This window comes from Sciurus vulgaris, assembly GCF_902686455.1.
Source record: "Sciurus vulgaris genome assembly, chromosome: 18".
Lineage (NCBI taxonomy): Eukaryota > Metazoa > Chordata > Mammalia > Rodentia > Sciuridae > Sciurus > Sciurus vulgaris.
The window spans coordinates 10,320,450-10,338,590 of NC_136479.1; the positions used below are offsets into that span (position 1 = coordinate 10,320,450).

Below are 18,141 nucleotides of genomic sequence, written 5' to 3' on the forward strand. Positions count from 1 at the left end.
CTGACAGGGGAGGCTCATGCCACCTCCAGCTCTGGGCTCCTGAGCCACCTTCATGAAGAAAAGGAAAACATGTTTGTCCGCAAGTGTAGTGGGGGGGTTGGGATGTCACAAAACCTCTGACCTTGACTATTGTTTTCTCTGGAGAATGTGGTAGTTACACGTGAACTTTGCTTTCTGATATTTTGAGGGGAAGAATCAAGTAGAGTGTTTTCCCTGAGTAATTCTTACTCCTGCAGTTTTGAGTCCCTTATCACAAGAACGGTGTTCATCTTCTACGACACATGTGGTCGTAAAGTCAGGAAGTGGAGCCCAGTATCCTGGGTTCAGATCCCAGCTCCACCATTTGGACAAGTGACCAAAACATCTCTGAACCTCGGTTTCCCCATTTGTAAAATGAGACCAATAATAGCAACCTCCCTCATTCGGATGCTGAGAGTATTTAGAGGGGGAAATTCCCTAGTGGGGTGCCTGGCCTAGAGCTCCTGAGGAATGGGGAAGGCTTGGGGTGGCGCATAGCTTAGCAGGTGAGTTCCATCACCTGAGACCCAAGAATACCAGCAGGTGAGCGTGAGCTGCAAGAACCTCCTTGAGATATCTTTGGCCCAAGGAAAGACGGTAGGTGGGAGGCCACCTGCTGAGACCTCAGATGTGCAGCTTGTCTGGGAGCCTGGTTATTACCTCCATGTCCCTGCCTTCCACGGAAGCGAGGCTCTGTCCCGCCCTGCACCTGTACAAGTGTCTGCTGCTAATTAAGAGGGAGACAGATGGAGGAAGGTGCAGTTTAATTTTACAGCCCCAGTTCCTTCAAGGCAATTAGACTCATTGGAAGGAAAGCACCTTTTTCTTTCTTTCTCCCTCTTTTTTTAAATGAAGAAAAATCAAACAGGAGAGGGCCAGTGCTGTTGAGAGACTCACGCGTCTGTTTCTTGGTCGGCTTGTCAGCCATCTGTCCACGAGGAACCAGGGCTGATTAGGTTAATGCATTTATTAATGGGGCTTATAAGACTGCTCAATGAATCGGTTATTTCTTTCACCAGGAGTTTTTTTTAATATACTAAGACAGGGGCCACGCTGCGCAAAGCTAAAAGTGGCCAGGTAAGCATTTCTTCCCTTTTGTCTGGCTCCAAATCAGAGGGGACCAGAAGCACCATGAGATGGGGATTTCATAAAAACTGCATTTCTACCACCTAATCTCCAGCCACCTCATTGTTGCTGAAATAATCTTGAAAATCTGTCTTTGGTGAACTGTTTCAATGCCCCAGGCACCCGATCTGTGCCTGTGCCTCACTCCTCAGAAAACACCTGAGTCCTGTAGAGGGAGATGGTCAGACAAATAAATAGGTGTGAATGATATAATCTTGTCCTGTAGGACATTTGATGATTGAAGGATAGCCTTGCTTTCTTCCCTCTATGAAGAGATATCCTTTCAATTCCTTGAAGCCACATGCCTTCCCATCCCAGGGGTTTTGCTATTATTGTTGGTATCAGTTATCTACTGCTGCATAACAAATGATCCCAATTCTTAATGGTTTAGCCTAGTGACTGTTTACTGGGATCATGATTAAGGATCAGCTGGATAGTTCTGGTTTGTTCTAGGTTGATAGTGGCTCTCTATGTCTAGCAAGCAGATTGACTGGTGGCTGAATGTCCAGGATGGCCAGGATGTCTGGCATTTAGCAGACTATTGGCCGTGGTGAACATTGGAACTGGTCTGTGGGTTTCTCAGCCCACAGGAGGCTGGCCTGGGCTTCCTTTTTCACAGGGGCAGGATTTCAAGAGGACGATATCAGAAGCTGCTACAAGCTCTGGTCAAAGCCGGCCATACAATGCAGGCCATGCTGAAGGTGTGGGGAAAGAGACTGTAGCTGCAGAGTGCCATGGCCACTCTGGTAACACAGTACACATTCCTTCAGTACGCTGCTCTTTGTCTCAGGTCCCAGCTTAAAGAGCCCTTGCTTAAGGAAGTCTTCCCTGACTACCACTCACCTCCTAAACAGATTGGGGTCCCTACGTACACCCTCCCACGAGTAAGCTAGGTCCGCAACACACATGGTGGGTGGAAGGAGAGGAGAGGGAAGAAAGGAAAGAGGGCAAGTCAGTTTGGACTTATGTCTCCTTCATGCCTAGTGGGTTGCCTGCCAGAGTGGATTCTCAATAAATGTCTTCTATGAGGAAAGAAGTAGGTAAAATACATGTATTGAGCAGTTACTGTATCCCAGGGAGTGTCCCATGTACGTTGTGTATCCCGTCTAACTTATTCCCCACAATAAACTCAAGTAGTTAATATTATCCCCAGTTCGCACCTAAGGAAACAGGAGTAGGGGTTTCAGTAGCATCCCCCTGGTCTAATTCCAGAGCCACAGACTGTCTTGTCCACTCCACTCTTGCCCTGAGTGCCACTTTCTGTCTCCAAAGAGTACCCAATACCCGGTTCACTGAGAGACCGTCTCAGACTTGGGCATGGAGGAGGGTGTGGATGTCAGTGCTTCCTGTCTCGGTGGGGCTTCCCCCTCATCTGCACTGACACAGCCAGAGCTGAGTACCTCTGCATCTACTTTACTGTAGAACTTCCTGAGAAGCCAGACCCTCCCCCACATCCTTCTGTCCCATCTCCTAGGCCTAGTTCATAATCAGTTGTCTCCACTTGTCAGACATGGAAACCTTGGAATGTATCCCACACTCTGAGAAGACCTCGGACTAGTCTAGTATCTGGAAAGAGGAGTTTGAGGATGAAGGATCCTGGACCATGACTGGGCAGGAAATGAGGGAGAGTGGGATTTTCAGTGAGAGATTCCTGGGAGGAAATGGGAAAGGAGCTTCCCCCTGGGGTTCAGTCCCAGTACCAAACAGAGCATTTGTCAGACATAACAGGAAGCCCTTGGGGACTTAGCAGTCGTACCACCAGAGAAGGGGAGGGTGAAGTTGGCAGTTGCTCCTGAGTTTCTCTCTTGAAAGGCTGGGTGGAGGATGGCCCCATGTGAAAGATAAGGAAGAACCCAAAGAAGAAGAAATGTGAGTAATGTCGATGCGATGGCCTCCTCGAGAGAGAGATGCCAGTAAATTTTTCCCACACTTTTTGTGGGTGCATTACAGTTGTACGTAATGGTGGGATTTATTGTTACGTATTCAGACATGCTCACAGTAAAACAATGTAATGTGTGATGCCAGTCAGTCTTCCCAGGAGGTAACTTCCACGTGCATACATGAACGTGGACGTCTAAGGGGGACCTTAGGGCATCTTCTGTTGAGGGCACGTGACATTCAGCAAAGCAGGAAGCTGCGGTTGCTGTCCCAGTTTGGATATTAACCTGTGCCATCATGAAGGGTTTCTAACATTCAGGAATTTGTGCTTCTCTCATTTTTAGTAGCAGACTCTAAGATTCCTTTTGATTGGGGCATATTTTACCTTCAAATAGCTCTAGAATTTAGGTAAAGGGGAATTTTTTCTTGAAAGACTATCAGTCAGGGCCATTTGCATTCCAAGGAAAACCATCTACAAGTGTATTAAGCCTGGAAGTTGACCGGTAACTTCCAGGGGGGTTGTGCTGAGGAGTCTGAGCAGAGGTCGGCTTACCAGGAAAGAGCTCTGTGATTGATGAGTGATGTCTGCCCCATCACAGAGGTAGCAAGTGGGACTTGTGAGACATAAGATAAGATTCCCCTCTGTGTCCTTTCAAAAGCATCAAATCACATTTATTGGACTTGGTTTCTACCCCGACACATACCAGCCGAGGGTAACCTTGGTGAAGTCTCTCATGTGCCTGAGCTTGAGAGTTCCCTCATTTATCAAGCAGGGGTAATAATCCCGATCTTTCCAAATGTTCTTAGGGAAAGGACCAAATGAGGAAAGAGATATGAAACCGGGATATGTTTCCATTAATCGATACAAAGTCACACCTGCCAAAGGATGAGATGTTGAACATCCCGATGAAGGAGCCACAGACAGTCATGGGAGAAGTTTATTCTTACTAAATTCTTTAAAAAGGGTAGAGAATCTTATGATTAAAAAAACTTAGAAAATAAAACAAAAAGAGATCTCATAAAATCAGCCAAAGAAATAAGAAAAGAAAGAAAGACAAAGAAATGAGGGAGGAGGGGGTCAGTCAGTGCAGGAGTGTGGTGGCATTGAGTGGAAATGGGCACAACTCTTGCCGAGCAGTTGGCGATGTGGTCAAGCGTCCTGTGCTGCGCTCTCTGACCAAGCTGCTTCTGCTTTGGGTGATCCAGATCAGGGGTCAGCTAGCTCTTTCTTAAAGTGCTGGATAGTAAGGATTTCAAGGTCTCCAGGCCATGTCTGCCACAAGTCCTCAGTGCTACCAGGGCTGGAGCAGAGCAAAAGCAGCCATCCACAGCACAGAAGTGAACAGGCGTGGCCTTGTTTCCATGAGACTTCGTTTATATGAAAGGGTGGTCAGTGGTTTTGTTGGCACCCAGTGGGGCCACAGTTTGCCCATCCTTGAGGTAACTTAAGAAGACAGTTTTAGAATTATTCTGAATTCAAAATCCTGAACATCAAGAGATGTTTGGGCCAAAAGGGTCTCATCTCAGCCTTACTTGTAACAGAAAAATACAGGTGGAACTTAAACGTTCGTCAGCAGGGGCACTGGTTAATTTAGATGGTTCCACTTGATGAAATATCACGCAGCCTTCCAGTGGGGCTCCCTGGTGTAACAGGATGGAGAAGCGCCTGTTAGGTGACGCTAATGACGACAGTGGCGGTGGCTCACATCTACACACGTCAAAGCACTGAACGCTCCAAATAAATGATTTTTTTTTTTTTTTTTATTCTTACCACTTTCCTCACACAGAAGCCTATGGTAACAGAGGATGACTTAGCCAAAGTCACACCACCTCGTCGGTGGCAGAGCTGGGATGTGGATCCACATCTGCTTAATGCTAAAAGCGAAAATAAAAGCAACCAAACCAACCAAGTAAAATCCCAAATTAAGCTCCACTGATCAAAACCACTAGAAGAAAACATAGCCGATGGCCAAAGGGGGCTATCTGGAGCAGTAGGCGGTAGACAGGAATATTTCTCAGCAGCTTCCATGTTTTTTCTAATGGGAGGGGAACATCCTAATAATGAAGAAACCAAACTTGGATGTCATAGGGAAGCCAAAGATGGCAGAAGGTGAGGGGGGACTGTGTGTGGGGAGAAGCGCTTATTTGGGGGGGTCCTAGAGATCCCTGGGACACGTCTTTGACCCTGGGTCCTTCTCCTGTTTGTGACGTGGCCAGGTGCTGCTGCCCATCCCTCTGTCTGTTCCAGGTGCAGCTTCTACTGTGTCTCGTTGGCCCGTTCTGAGGCCTGCCTGGGGCTGACCTGCCGATCCCTAACTGTCTCTCTCCTCTCTCTCCCTCTCCCTGTTCTCTCCACCCCGTCCTCATCCACCTGCCCCACTGCACAGCTGACAAGGTCAATGACGACTTCTACTCCAAGCGACGGCACCTGGCCGAGCTGGCCGCCAAGGGGAACCTACCTCTGCACCCCGTCCGAGTGGAGGATGAGCCCCGGGCCTTCAGCCCCGAGCACGGTGCTGCCAAGCAGAACGGACAGAAGTCCCGAACCAACAAGATGCCCCCGCACCCCCTGGCCTACAACTCCACCACCAACTTTAAGGGCTGGGACCCCAACGAGCAGTCTCTCCGGCGGCAGGCGTACGGCAACAAGGGCAAGCTTGGCACAGCCGAGACGGGCTCCAGCGACCCCCTGGGAACTCGCACCCAGCACTACCCACCCACACAGCCATACTTCATCACCAACAGCAAAACGGAAGTGACTGTCTGAGCTTTCGCTGCAGGGAGCACCCTGGAGACCACACTCAACTGAGAGAGGCAAAAAACCACCCTGGCCCACGCCCTCCCCCTCCTCCCCACACGCACCCACACACTGACCTTCCCCAGGAACCAGGGACGGACCTCCTGGTGACAGAATCACACTTTTCCTGGGTCATGCCTAAACACACGTCGGCAGGCAACTGAGGAGGACGGAAGCATGGACATCCGGCAGTACAGCAAGGAGAAACCGAGGCCTACTCCCTTGGCTTCGCGCAGAAGTGGCCAACCCTCATGCCCGAACCGAGGGGCTGATTTTTCTTTTCTTTCTAACTTGAAACTGAAATCCATGATGAAAAAAATCATATAAGTAGCACAATTTAGAGAAATTGTCCATTTGAGCACATATACCATTAGCTACCTGCCGTCTGTTTCCAGGTACAGGGGGTGGGCAGAGGAAAAGAATTGAGGCTGGATATCCAAAAGGAGCGCACTTCAGAAGAGGAGTTATTCCAGGAGGAGCTTGCCCAGGCTATGAGCATTTTCTAAACCCAAGAAGTGAGGCGTCACCAAATGGTGATGGACATTAGACCCTATCTGGACCCCCATCCTTATGTCGATAGGACTTTTCATATCTTTTGATGTCAAAAGCAAAAAAAAAATAAATAAATAAATAGATCCTGAACCCGCCTGCACGATGGGAGGAAAGGACATTTTAGAGAACTCCCGTAAAGACCGTGACCTGGAAACGGGAGCACTAGGCTTTCAGGGCAGGCAGAGGGTCCAGGGGTCCTATGTGACTTTTTTTTTAAAGACAGATCAAACAAACGCAAGCCCACTACAAAACAGACAAGAACAGCATTTTCGTTTTTGTCCCCCATCCTCAAGACTTAGGAGATCAATAATGACATCAGCAGCAACAGAACATCCCCAGTGGGAAAAGTCCCCAGGAGGCGAGGTGAGCGCCCAGAAGCCGCCGGTTTCTGGTGTTTCTCCCTCACCTCCAAGACCCGAAATAGCCACCGTAACGAATCCTCTGTTAACTGCCTGTCCCGACCTTCTTCCCCTTCAGAGCGTTGCCGCCGCCACTGCGAAACTTCAACTGCTTTGGACTGAACCGTCATAAGCGTGGGGTGCCTTCAATGTGTTGCTGTTGTTCAATGACAGTCTCGTTTTCCAAGTGCAACCTGTGTCCTTTCAGCCTCCCTCCTCTCTGTTTTTCTGCAGTAGTAGAAGATGTTTCCACCCTTCCTTTGTAGGTGAGCCCACCCCATAACACCCTTCAAGGGGGCTGCTGCAATGTCAGGGGTACCTAAGGACACTCCCCAAACTCCCACGGTCCCTCCAAATTGCCTCCCCAGACACTTCAGCGCCTTCCATCCCTCACCCAGATGTTCCTGAGGTTGTTTTTCGGTTTGGTTCTCATAGCCAGAGAGCCCTTGGGTATCCCAACAGTTTTCCTACAAGTTCTATTTATTTCATGGAAGTCCAAAGAGGTGCACGGAGGGAGAAGGGAATTTCATATTAAGTGAAAGGGTTTCCACCGGCCCCTAAAGATCTTAGCTGTTTAATTAAGAGGAGCCTCCAAAAGGCCAGAAGATGTCCTCAAGGGAGACTCAGCGTTTCCTGCCATGATCCGCCTCCCCTGTCTCACGACCCTGGCTTCATGGAATCGGCACAACCGACATTTATTCTCCTGGCTCCCAGCAGATATTAGGACACTGATAATGTTTTTGATCTCTCTCAGTCATGGGGAATTGGGGCTAGGTCAAGCTTTGCAAGCTTTTGGAAATAGCAAAACCCGTGCCTATTTTTAAAAATGAAATCTTGCAAAGAACCCACTGTATGAGATTCCCATGTATAAAGAGGCACAGTCCAGGGGGCAGCAGAGTCGGGGCCCCTCCAGGCTGAGACCCCAGCACTCTCCAGGGTACAGCAAATCTGCTGGGCACGCTCACTTTTTCCTTGACCTTGGTTAGCTATGCACCTGCAACACCTGTTGGCAACTCTGTATCACTGTCACAATATCTGTCTCTAAATTGATGCATTTTAAATCACACGTCCTTTTTAAAAGGACAGTGTCCTGGCTTTATCACAAATAGAAAACCGGCATCAGTTGCCACAGATAGAAAGTAAGCATTAAAATAAGTGCAACGGAGGATACGGTGTTGATTAAATTCTAGCTGAATGCTGGCACCTGTGGAAGAGTCCAGACCCAAAGCCTGGTGCACCCTCGTCTCAGTTAAAAAGAGACCAGAGGCCTTGGGGTTGTTTAAGCACCCAGTGGAGGCTTTCCTGGATCAGTCAGACGGGCTGAAAGGTAAATGAAAAGGAAACTCTCCCTGTGTGGGTCCACCACAAACAGTGTGTGTCCATTCATGTGCTGCCCACAGACACTTGCAGATTCTCATGGGACACAGCCCACACTTCAGGAAATGCGGGGCTGGCTTTTCTGCCAGGTTCCCACCAGCTCAAAGGTTCTGTGATTCTTGTCTCCATTCTGGCTAACCTTTGCTTTTTGCCCTTGACCTTATCCCAACAGTGATTAAAGTCCTTTCTTGACCCCTGAATCTAGAGCACCTTATTTTTCCTTTGTGCTCCGAAAGTGGAGTACACTTCATCCAGTGAACTTGGCTCCTTGGGGTTCACAGTTGTAATTTTGGCAGCAAAGAGCAGCCTTGTCCATGAGATGTGGCTGTGTGGAAAGTTCAGGAAGGGCAGTTGCTTCCCAAGTGGTACTGCCCAGGAAGGAAGCCCAGGAGGCACTGCTGTCTCATCAGCTCGAAGATGGCCTCGGGGATGAACGGAGGAGGGGAGTCAGCATGGGGAAGGTCTGGTTATTCTTTGGCTTCCTCTTGGATGGGGGAGACAGACCTCATGATACGGAGAGAGGGATGACCTGAGGAACTCTCTCTGACTGCCCTGCACCAAGACAAGCATCCTGTAGCCAAGGTGGGGAGACCTAGGAGAGGAAAGCCCGATCAAAACGGAGACCCTCTCCTCATTCCCCACCCGGCACTAACCTCTTCTTCCTTTTAGCTGTCCCCCAATTTCCAACCCAATGGGACCAGAGTCTGGCTTCCCTTTGCCTTCCCAGAGCGTCTTGGGCTCCGCCTGGCATCCCCATCTAACCCCCACCCCTGGTTTTTTTGTGTAAATGGAGCATATTTTATGTGCAAATATTTTAGTAACTGTATGTTCTGCAAGTAAACCTGTGTTAATACTTGTCACGACTGCAGAGTTTATGATACCAATAATACTTCCTACAATGAAGAAAAAAGAACATTTGTTTGTTTTCTAAGAATGTTTATTTGTAAACATATGTATTCACTATATTAATATGAATTTCTTACCTGGCAATAAAACTGATTATATGTGATGCTGTTGGGGTTGCCATGCGTCTCTGTAGGTCCCTACATTCTCATCTGAGTTTATACCAGGAAATATCAGTACTCGCATACACAGCTAGGTCTTAAATCTCAGACTGTATCGGGGATCGTTGCTCATAAAGGACATCTCTAGATAGCAGCACATCATACAAATTGTCCAGGAGACTGAAGTGTTTTGGGTAAGTGTGTCTTAGTTCTCTTTCTTGCCTTAAAAAAAAAAAAATATATATATATATATATATTATATACGTATATTATATATATTATATATGTATATTATATATATTATATATGTATATAATATATATATATTTCTTTGCTAGATTTCCTCCTCATAATGAAGTGTATCTTCATGGCCAATAATCTTGCTGAGTTTGGGACTTGTGTTTGTAGCGGAAGATACAAATATGAAAAGGAAGGGAGATTGGCATCTCCTCTTTACTCAGTTTTATCTCCTTCCTGTCCTCTGTTAGCACTGAACTTGAAAATTTCAGGTAGAATGTAGTTCCCCCAGAAAGAGGCTCTGAAAGCAGAATTTGAGTGGGCATCTTTTACTTAACAAGGGAAAGGCATGCTGGGAGGGCCTGGGGAGGGGCAAGAAAGAAAGAAGAACAGTCAACACAGGGTACCTATTTAGGTCAGCTATCACTGAGGGTGCCTGGGGCTTAATGCAACAGGAAACTCTACAAGAGTGTGTTCATCACATGCTCAGAATTATCCTGCCCAGGTATGATGGCATTTCCAGGGACCAGCAAGGGGCATGCATTGCTAGACCACCATGTGCAAGGGCAGAGATATCACCATGGCGCCAGAATGCCCAGGCACAGAGATACACCTACTGGCAATTGGACATCAGCCATTGTGCACTGACTTCCAAGTGTGCCCAAAACACAAGGGACAGACCCAGGAGTTCACAGTGGCTACTCACAGCCAGTGGGCTGAGGTCCTCTGAGAATGACGCTTCCACTCTCTGGATGCTTAGAGATGTCAATGTCAAGCAATGAGGAGGGGGGACCACAATTAGCAGCCAGAGTAGGGTCCTTACTCCAGGACTCACAGACCCTTCGAGGACCACAGGGTCCCTTGGTGTCACCCAGAGTAGATTTCATGGACTCTCTTGGGGCAGAGTCCTGGTTATCAGAGAAGTCTGGGAGGCAGAATGCTCCTCCAGCCCTCAGGAGCTGTCCTGGGTGGAGTCACTGACCAGGACACATCACAGCCCTACAGAGGCAGTTGTAGGATAGAGAATCACACCTTTGTGGGGAGGAACACACAGCTCCTCTAATGAAGCCACCGGGTTGCTTACACTCCTAAGCAACAACGACAACAATCATGGGAAGCATATTTGCAGGGCCGACGAGGTTAGAGAAAGTGTACTGCCACATTTAATCCTCATAACTTTGAAAGGTAGATACTGAGGTGCTTTGGAGACGCTGTTTAGAGAACTATTGAAAATTTGAGTAATTTATCCAAATCGACTCAACCTGTAAGTGGTGGAACTGGGATTTGAACCCCCAAGCTCACCTTTAACTGCTTTGCTAGTGGTTCTGACTCCAGTGAACACCTGGGCCAGTGTGGAAGCTTGATGGACATGCCAACCCCCAGCTCCCCTGCAGATTCAGATGGTGCACTTCTAAACTGGGACCCTGGAGCCAGTGTTCCCAACACTGCCATGGCACCAAGTGGCTCCGCACCCTGCTCTAAGATGCACGGCCCTAGTGACGTGGCTGAGCTGTCAACCCCGGTAGGCTCAACCTGAGGACCTCAGATGCAGAAGGAAATGCAAAGGAGGTGTGTGCTTCCAGAGCGAGGGACCCGCGCCCTTTGGATTCATGTCCAGTGTTGAAAAGTGGTGTCTTATGGTGACCAGGAGACTCCAGAAGACCGAGGGGCTGGACTTGATTCCCACACTAATGTGCCATGTCCCGAGGACCTAAAACTAGCCTTCTATTTCTTCATCCCAGAAGGAGGAGGTTGGGCTGATAACCTACAATCCTGTTCTCCACTGAGTGAGCAACCCTGCCCCCGTGGCCGTGGCAATAGGCACGGCCCGTCAGAATGTGGTTCTCTCAACACTCCCACCAGTGTGTTCCTTGGTGACCTGGCTTCTGTGCATTTAATAATAATCATCATAGAGATGGTCTCTGTGTTTTTAATGCTTGGTAGATACCTGGCTTTATGCTAAGGGCTTTTGGTTGTTCTAAAACGCCAGCCACGTACTCATATGGAAGTTCTTTACTTGGGCCATGGATATCTTTAGGGGCCTGGTAAAACTTGTGGGTCTCTTTCTCAGAATAATAATCCCCAATGCATCAACTACAATACACAGAATTACAAAAGAAACTCATTATTTTGAAATAGAGTCACGAAAACATTTTAAAAACCCACGATTGTGACACAGTAATATATATGCTTTTTTAGCAAATGCATTAAGTAACAAGTTGTAATGTCCAGTTTCAAAGTAAGGATATCACAAACAGTTCTTGGAGCCAGCTGCTGCAACTGTGATTTGATGTAGAAATACCTGTGATTCCAGTTGTGACAAAGTCCCAAGTCAGCGCTAATGTCATTGTGGTTTGTTGTCCACAAGTATAATTGAGGAACATGCTAAACTTCGACAAGTCTTGGGAAAATGAAGATTTCCCCCATCTAAGTTCAAACCCACTGAATTCTACCCATTGATCAAGTTTAAGCACCCTTGACCCAGGGGATTTGACTTACTTATCTTATTTTCTCATGAATTTATGTTCTTAGTTCAGCTGGGGGCCCTGACACATGCCTGTAATCCCAGCAACTCAGGAGACTGAGGCAGGAGGATTGCAAGTTCAAGGACAGCCTCAGCAACTTAGTGAGGCCCTAAGCAACTTAGTGAGACTCTGTCTCAAAATGAAATAAACTTAAAAGGGCTGGGGATGTGGCTCAGTGGTAAAGCATCTTTGCAGCATTGAATCTCCAGTACCAGAGGGAGAGAGAGAGAGAGAGAGAGGAGACACCTTAGTTCAATGTTTGACACTAGTAAATACTTAAGCATTAGCTTTTTGTTAACATAATTATATTTTATGTTATCACAGTGGGGATCCTGTGAAATTGCATTTTTACTATCCCCCACTTACAGAAGAAACAGGATCAGAGAGGTTAAACTTACACAAAGTAACACAGCAGGTCAGTGGCAGAGCTGTTTGAAACCCAGTTCTTTCTGATTCAACCTCAAGCACTTGACCACATACCATGCTGTGTCATTTCTGCAAAGCAATGGTATTAAATGTCCTCATTACTTCCTGGAATGAAGCCAGCCAGACACTGGAGCAGATAGCAACGGATATTCTCAGGCCTTCACCCCTCCTTGAGGGGAAAGACAGGTTGAGAGAGAAGTCACAGTTTCAGAAAAGCTCTTTTCTGGGGCTCATTTATTTAAAGGCCTGTCGGAGACAGTTAACAGTAATGTCCTCCCATTCAACATAGGCCTCCCCCAGCCTAGTGCTTAGGAGACCCCAGTTACAAAGACCTCATTGTTCCAGAAAGGTTAGGTTCTGGTTTTTTTGAGGCCACCTTATTAGCAATACTCCTCGCATAAAACTGAAATGTCTTCTTCATGGACTCAGCCTTGAAAGACGATCCTCACAGTGTCAGTGAAAGTACCAGCTCCTCTTACTGATTATTGAGCTTGTATTTTGTGCCAGGTTCTGGGTTAGGTGCTGTACATGCATTGCATCATCTCCTCTCTCAACACTGCCCTGAGAAACCAACAGATGACCCTTCTCAGGATGGGGAAACTGAGGCTCAGAGATCTGGAATGAGTCCTCAAAGATCCTCTTCCGAGTGGTTGGTTTGGAATTCAAACCTAGACATATCAGATTCCAAAGACAACTCTGGCGCAATGACCTATTTCATGTTTGGTGTGATCCGTCTCTGTGTTTGCCCCCTTGGAGGTGGAACCCTAATGTGGAATAAAACAGTTCCAGAGAGTTACAGTTCATAAAAAAGGTATGCTCCTCTGAACCAGGCAGTGTCCACGGGTTGGTGTCCACTCCCACCAGCTGCCTCTATTCTGCAAGTGTCAAACCGCTGCTTCCTGGGTTAGTGTTTCTGTCCAAGTCCTCGGGTCTGTCCTCACACTTCACAGGTCTCTACCAAAACAAACTTAGTCTTTGGAAGGTCTGAGTGTCTGAGGTGGGAAGGACAGGACCAGAATAGGACTCTGGGACAAGGAGACAGGAAACTAAGAATCTATACTGTGGGTACTTCACTTTGACCTTGGGAAAGTCATGTCCCCTTCCAAGGAGGCACTGTAAGCTTTTGGATGAAATTAGGACCTCTGGAGCCAGGAGGTCATCTGAGCCCCAGTGGGTCTACTAGGAGCATCTATCAGGCGTTATGAGAATGAAATAAGAGAACTTACCCAAGGCCCTGAGCCCAGAGAATAGGATTTCAGTATTTAAAACTTCACAGAGGCTCCATTGCATACCCCAGGTCTTTGGGTAATAGAAACACTAAGCTTCTTGGCTTTGGGTAAAAACATCTATACTTGGTGTGGCATTTTGTCTTCCAAGTCTTTGGCTGCTGGTGATGTCATGAGCAAGTCAGAGATATTATTTTACAGTGAAACTTATTCCATATCATTTTATTGAATTTTTTAAAATGGGAAACAAAAGCAAGCCTTGCTTAATGAATGTGGGTTTACTGGTAGAATAAGATCTAGAAGTTTGTGGGGGATAAAATAATAATGAGGTTCATGGTACTAGAAAAGGGCTGAGAACCCCTGGATTTAGATGATGCATTAGTTACCTATTTCTGCAAAAATCTGTAATTACCCCCAAACTTAGTAGCTTAGAAAAAACACGACTTTTCAATTCTCCGTAGTTTCTGGGATCTGGAATCTGAGCATGACATTCCATGTTCCGGGCCCAGGCTGTCTCATGAAGCCACAGTCAAGGTGTCAGCCAGGGCTGGAGTTTTACCGGAGGTACAACTGGGGAAAGCGGTTTCCAAGCTCTCTCACATTGTTGGCAAAATTCAGATTTTCAGAGATCGTTGGACTTCAGGTCTCCGTTCTCTGGCTCTTGGCCAGAGGCTGGTCTCCATCTCTTGCCAGGCAGGTCTCCCCATCATGGCAACTTGCTTCTTCAAAAGCAGCAAGAGATAGACACTGTTGGCACATCAGGTATCACCATCTTTTGAAGCTTAAGGACAAAACTGACATCCTTCAACATCGCCATGTCCCATTAGATAGAATCAAGTTGCCTGAAGGGACAACTTTACATCAGGCAGTAAAGACCAGAGGCAAGAGTCATTTGGGGTCATCTTAGAAGCTGCCTGCCACCGCTGGTCTCTAAGGCCCTCCACTGGCAAGGAATGATGTGGTGGGTAGAGGGCAGTCCACCAACTAACCTGGGAACTAACCTCAGAGCCACCACTGATTATGTGGCTCAGCTTCTCCACCTTCTACAGTAGGGAGAAGGATAGACCCCCTGCTCCAGCTTATTGTGTGAGGCCTCCACTCTGGAATGTGTGAAGGGCCCAGAGAGCTGATTGTCGGACAGGACACGATACAGGGTCTGTGCCTACCTGTGTGAAGACTGTACCTCCGAGTCCTCTTCCCCTTGCATGTGATGGGAGTCATGTGTCTGAGCTTTGGACAATGTGAGTGGAAGTGACACAGGCCACTTTCAGACCCAGCCCACTAGAAACCTCCAGTGTGATTCCCTGAATGGTCTCCTGAGTCTGCGGGTTGGATGCCCATGCCCAGGGAAACCTGGGAAACCACGTGCTGAGGATGGACGACGGCCTCATCAACTGCGTCCATAAATGGCTTTTTGGAGATGTGACTTTACTCAGCACTATCCCTGCCACTTATTGGGCTTGTTATGGGTGAGGAATAATCTTCTCTTGTGTTAAGCCCTAGGATGGTGGGGTTCATTTGTTAGAGGAACTAGAATTTTCTTAACAAATACAAAAGATCAAGAAGCACTAAGAACAGCATCCGGCACCATAAATAAATAAATAAATAACAAAAATAACCAAACTACATCAATAAATGTCATCTGTTGTCATCATCATTGTCATCATCATTATCATCATTTTAAAGAAACTTCTACGCCGTGCTGAGAACTTTACAAGCCTGATCTTTCATCTTCCCAGCAACCCAGGAAAAGATGACCAACTCCATTTTACTGATAAGGACACCAAGAAGTTAATGACTTACTGAAGGTCACAGAGCAAGTGCTGTCTGGTCCACCATCTCTAGCCTCCCACGTAACCCTCTCCGCGTCACTGGTTCTCTCTGGATCCGGGTACTATGGTAAAGCCTATGCACGAGAAGAATGTCTTCAGCGTCAGACTGGCATCTCACTTATTTTCTTGTCAGATTCCAAATCCTAACTCATGCTGTGTTGTACAGTTCAAAGAAAGCATTTCATATCAAGAAATGTCATGGTTGCTAGAAATAATTTTGTCACATCCTCTTGAAATTTTCCTCTTTGCAAGTTCAGAGGTTTTGCTTAGATTCAAATCTTATAATGCCTCCTTCAAAAACATCATAAAAGGGCACCTCATTTAAAAAAAAAAAAATCTCACCATCCAAGAGAGCACTTCATTGTCTTCCTCTTAAAAAGGTAAAAAAAAAAAAAAAAAAAAAAACCGGGAAGAATCTCAAGAGGCAATTTATGACGCACAGGTGCCTTATTTTCTGATAATTTAAGGCTGTTTCTGATGCTGTAATTTTGTTTTTGTATTCTGATGTCCCCTTATCAAAGGCAGTTGAGCTGAATGTGCAGGAATCCTCCAAGTAAGGTGTCTGTTGAATTCTCAGATTTAGTGAAGCACAAGTCAGCACCCCGTAGGTGTTTGGGTAGGTATCCCAGGTCTCGTTGTTCCCACAGAATCTTCCCCAGGAGCATCAGAAGGCTTTCTCAGCAGAACTTGGGACAAAGCACAGAGAATGCTTCCGAGTGCTGGCTTCTGCTCCAAGCCCCTCATTTAGTTATTCATCCAACAAGGGCAGAGTATCAGCTTACTAGGGGCTGGGAATGTGCTAGACCTTGAAGATGGAAGGATTCCATGTGGCACTACCTCTTCCCTTTCTCCTAAAAAATAAATAAATAAATAAATAAATGAAAGGCTGTGGGTTACAGATAAGCAAGCACCATAAAGGGAGGCATCGAAGATGGGGGAAAGCCCTGATGTCAGATGAACTTGGATTTGAAGTCCCCCCTTACCATTTCTGGGTATGTGGCCTTGGGGAATTTAGAGAAGCTTTTCAGAGGTTAGATTTTTCTCATATCTCAAACAAACAGGATCATACCAACCTTGCAGCATTTCAGCATTTGAGATGAGAACTCATGGTAGGTGTTCACTAACCTGGCTCTGCTATTAACAGGAGCCTTTGCTTATCCTTGACTCCCACCCTTGGGAACCAGTCTAATGGAGTAGTTGGTTTTCTCCTTCTATCCACGTGGAGATCATCAGAAATGGATCCTAAGTCAAGGACACCCATGCAAAGAAGAAAGGGACCCTAGGAGAAAATGGTAAGGGAGAGCAGAAGTGGACACGAGAGGAAGAACCCAAGCAAGGGTACATTTCAGGGACCATCTCCCAGTGTGTAGTGCTGATGTGCATTTGTCTTCAGAATTTGCAACTGGGAACCTGGTCTTTCACTCCTATACCGCTGCCAGTCATTGTTAAAAGAGACAGAATTCTCAGGACAGGTAGCTTGCTGTATGTACGTTTGGGGGAAAGTTCTCTGAAGAGTTTCAAAAGTTGATAGTTAGAAATAAAAACACAAAATCTGGAAGAGAGTTGCATAGATTCGGGACGAAGGATACATGTAACCACGTGGGTTATGCCTGCCTTGGCAGACATCCAGGGACATCATCCCTGACTCAACTAGTCGCAGTACGTAAGATGAGTTTTCCCTGGTTCATAAATGTAGGAAATGCAGAGAATTTATGCACCAAAAATATGGCTAAGGAGAGGCACTTAGGGCGTGGCTTTGGGGTGTGCCTGGTTTCAGATAAAATCCCAGTCCACTTTCTGTGGCCCGAGTGATTTTATTCACTTCTTGCTGCTACAACAGAAGACCACAGGCTGGGTAAATTGTAAACAGCAGAGGTTTCCTTGACTCATGATTCTGAGGCCGGGGAGTCTAAGGGCATGCATCCCTGTCTGGTGAGGGCAGGAGGATGGGAAGTCTGTGTGAGACAGAGAGGAGGTCAGGCAGAACAGGACGTGTCCTACCGCCAGGAGCCCACCCCTGCGAAGTCCTCCTGGCCTAATCACTTTTTTTTTTTTTTTTTTTTTCAGTACTGGGGATCGAACTCAGGGCCTTGTGCTTGCCTCGCAAGCACTCTACCAGCTGAGCTATCTCCCCAGCCCACCCTAATCACTTTTAAGGGTCCCTTCTCTTAATGCTGTGCCAATGGCAATTGAAATCCAATGTGAGTTTGGGAGGGGACATTCAAAACAACACTGTGGCACTTTGGACAACTGATTTAGCCTCTTTGACGTAGAATTTCCTCATGCATAAAATAAAGATAACAATACCCTCTTTTGTAAGTTCATTGTAGACTGAGTTGTCTTTACATGTACTTACTTATCTGACAAATATATATTATCAGATGCTCCATGTCAGGCTCAGTCCTGACTTCCATGACCTTGGCATCTAGAGGGGTGCAGACATATTAATTAGACTCCGTGTCCTTGCTACTACGTTCACTCCCTTTCTTTCTCTGCGTCCCCCTCTGTCTCTGCTTTTGACTTGGTGACTCCTCCTTTCCTTCTCCTCCCCCCACTTCCTTCCTGCTTCTTCTTTCCTACAGTTCTATCCAGGCTCCACCACGTGCACATTCAGTTTTCAGGACATCCAGCAAGCTTCCCTGTCGGGCTCCTGCCCCCTGCTGCTGCTTTCCAAGCTCCCTTCTGCAGGGTGCACAATGTGTGAAGTTCTGGGGAATTCATTTCACCCCTCAGCTGCGAGAAAAGC

At 46.9% G+C, this 18,141-nt stretch overlaps 1 protein-coding gene across 1 annotated transcript in view; it reads left to right on the forward strand.

The window, feature by feature from the left end:
• SHISA9 (shisa family member 9) overlaps nt 1–6,449 on the forward strand; it is a 277,359-nt gene extending 270,910 nt beyond the window's left edge. The window contains exon 4 of the mRNA XM_079121416.1: nt 5,409–6,449. Coding sequence (XP_078977542.1) covers nt 5,409–5,788 — 380 coding nt within the window. The 3' untranslated portion in view covers nt 5,789–6,449. The remainder of the gene's footprint in view (nt 1–5,408) is intronic.
• Nucleotides 6,450–18,141: the final 11,692 nt, after the last annotated feature.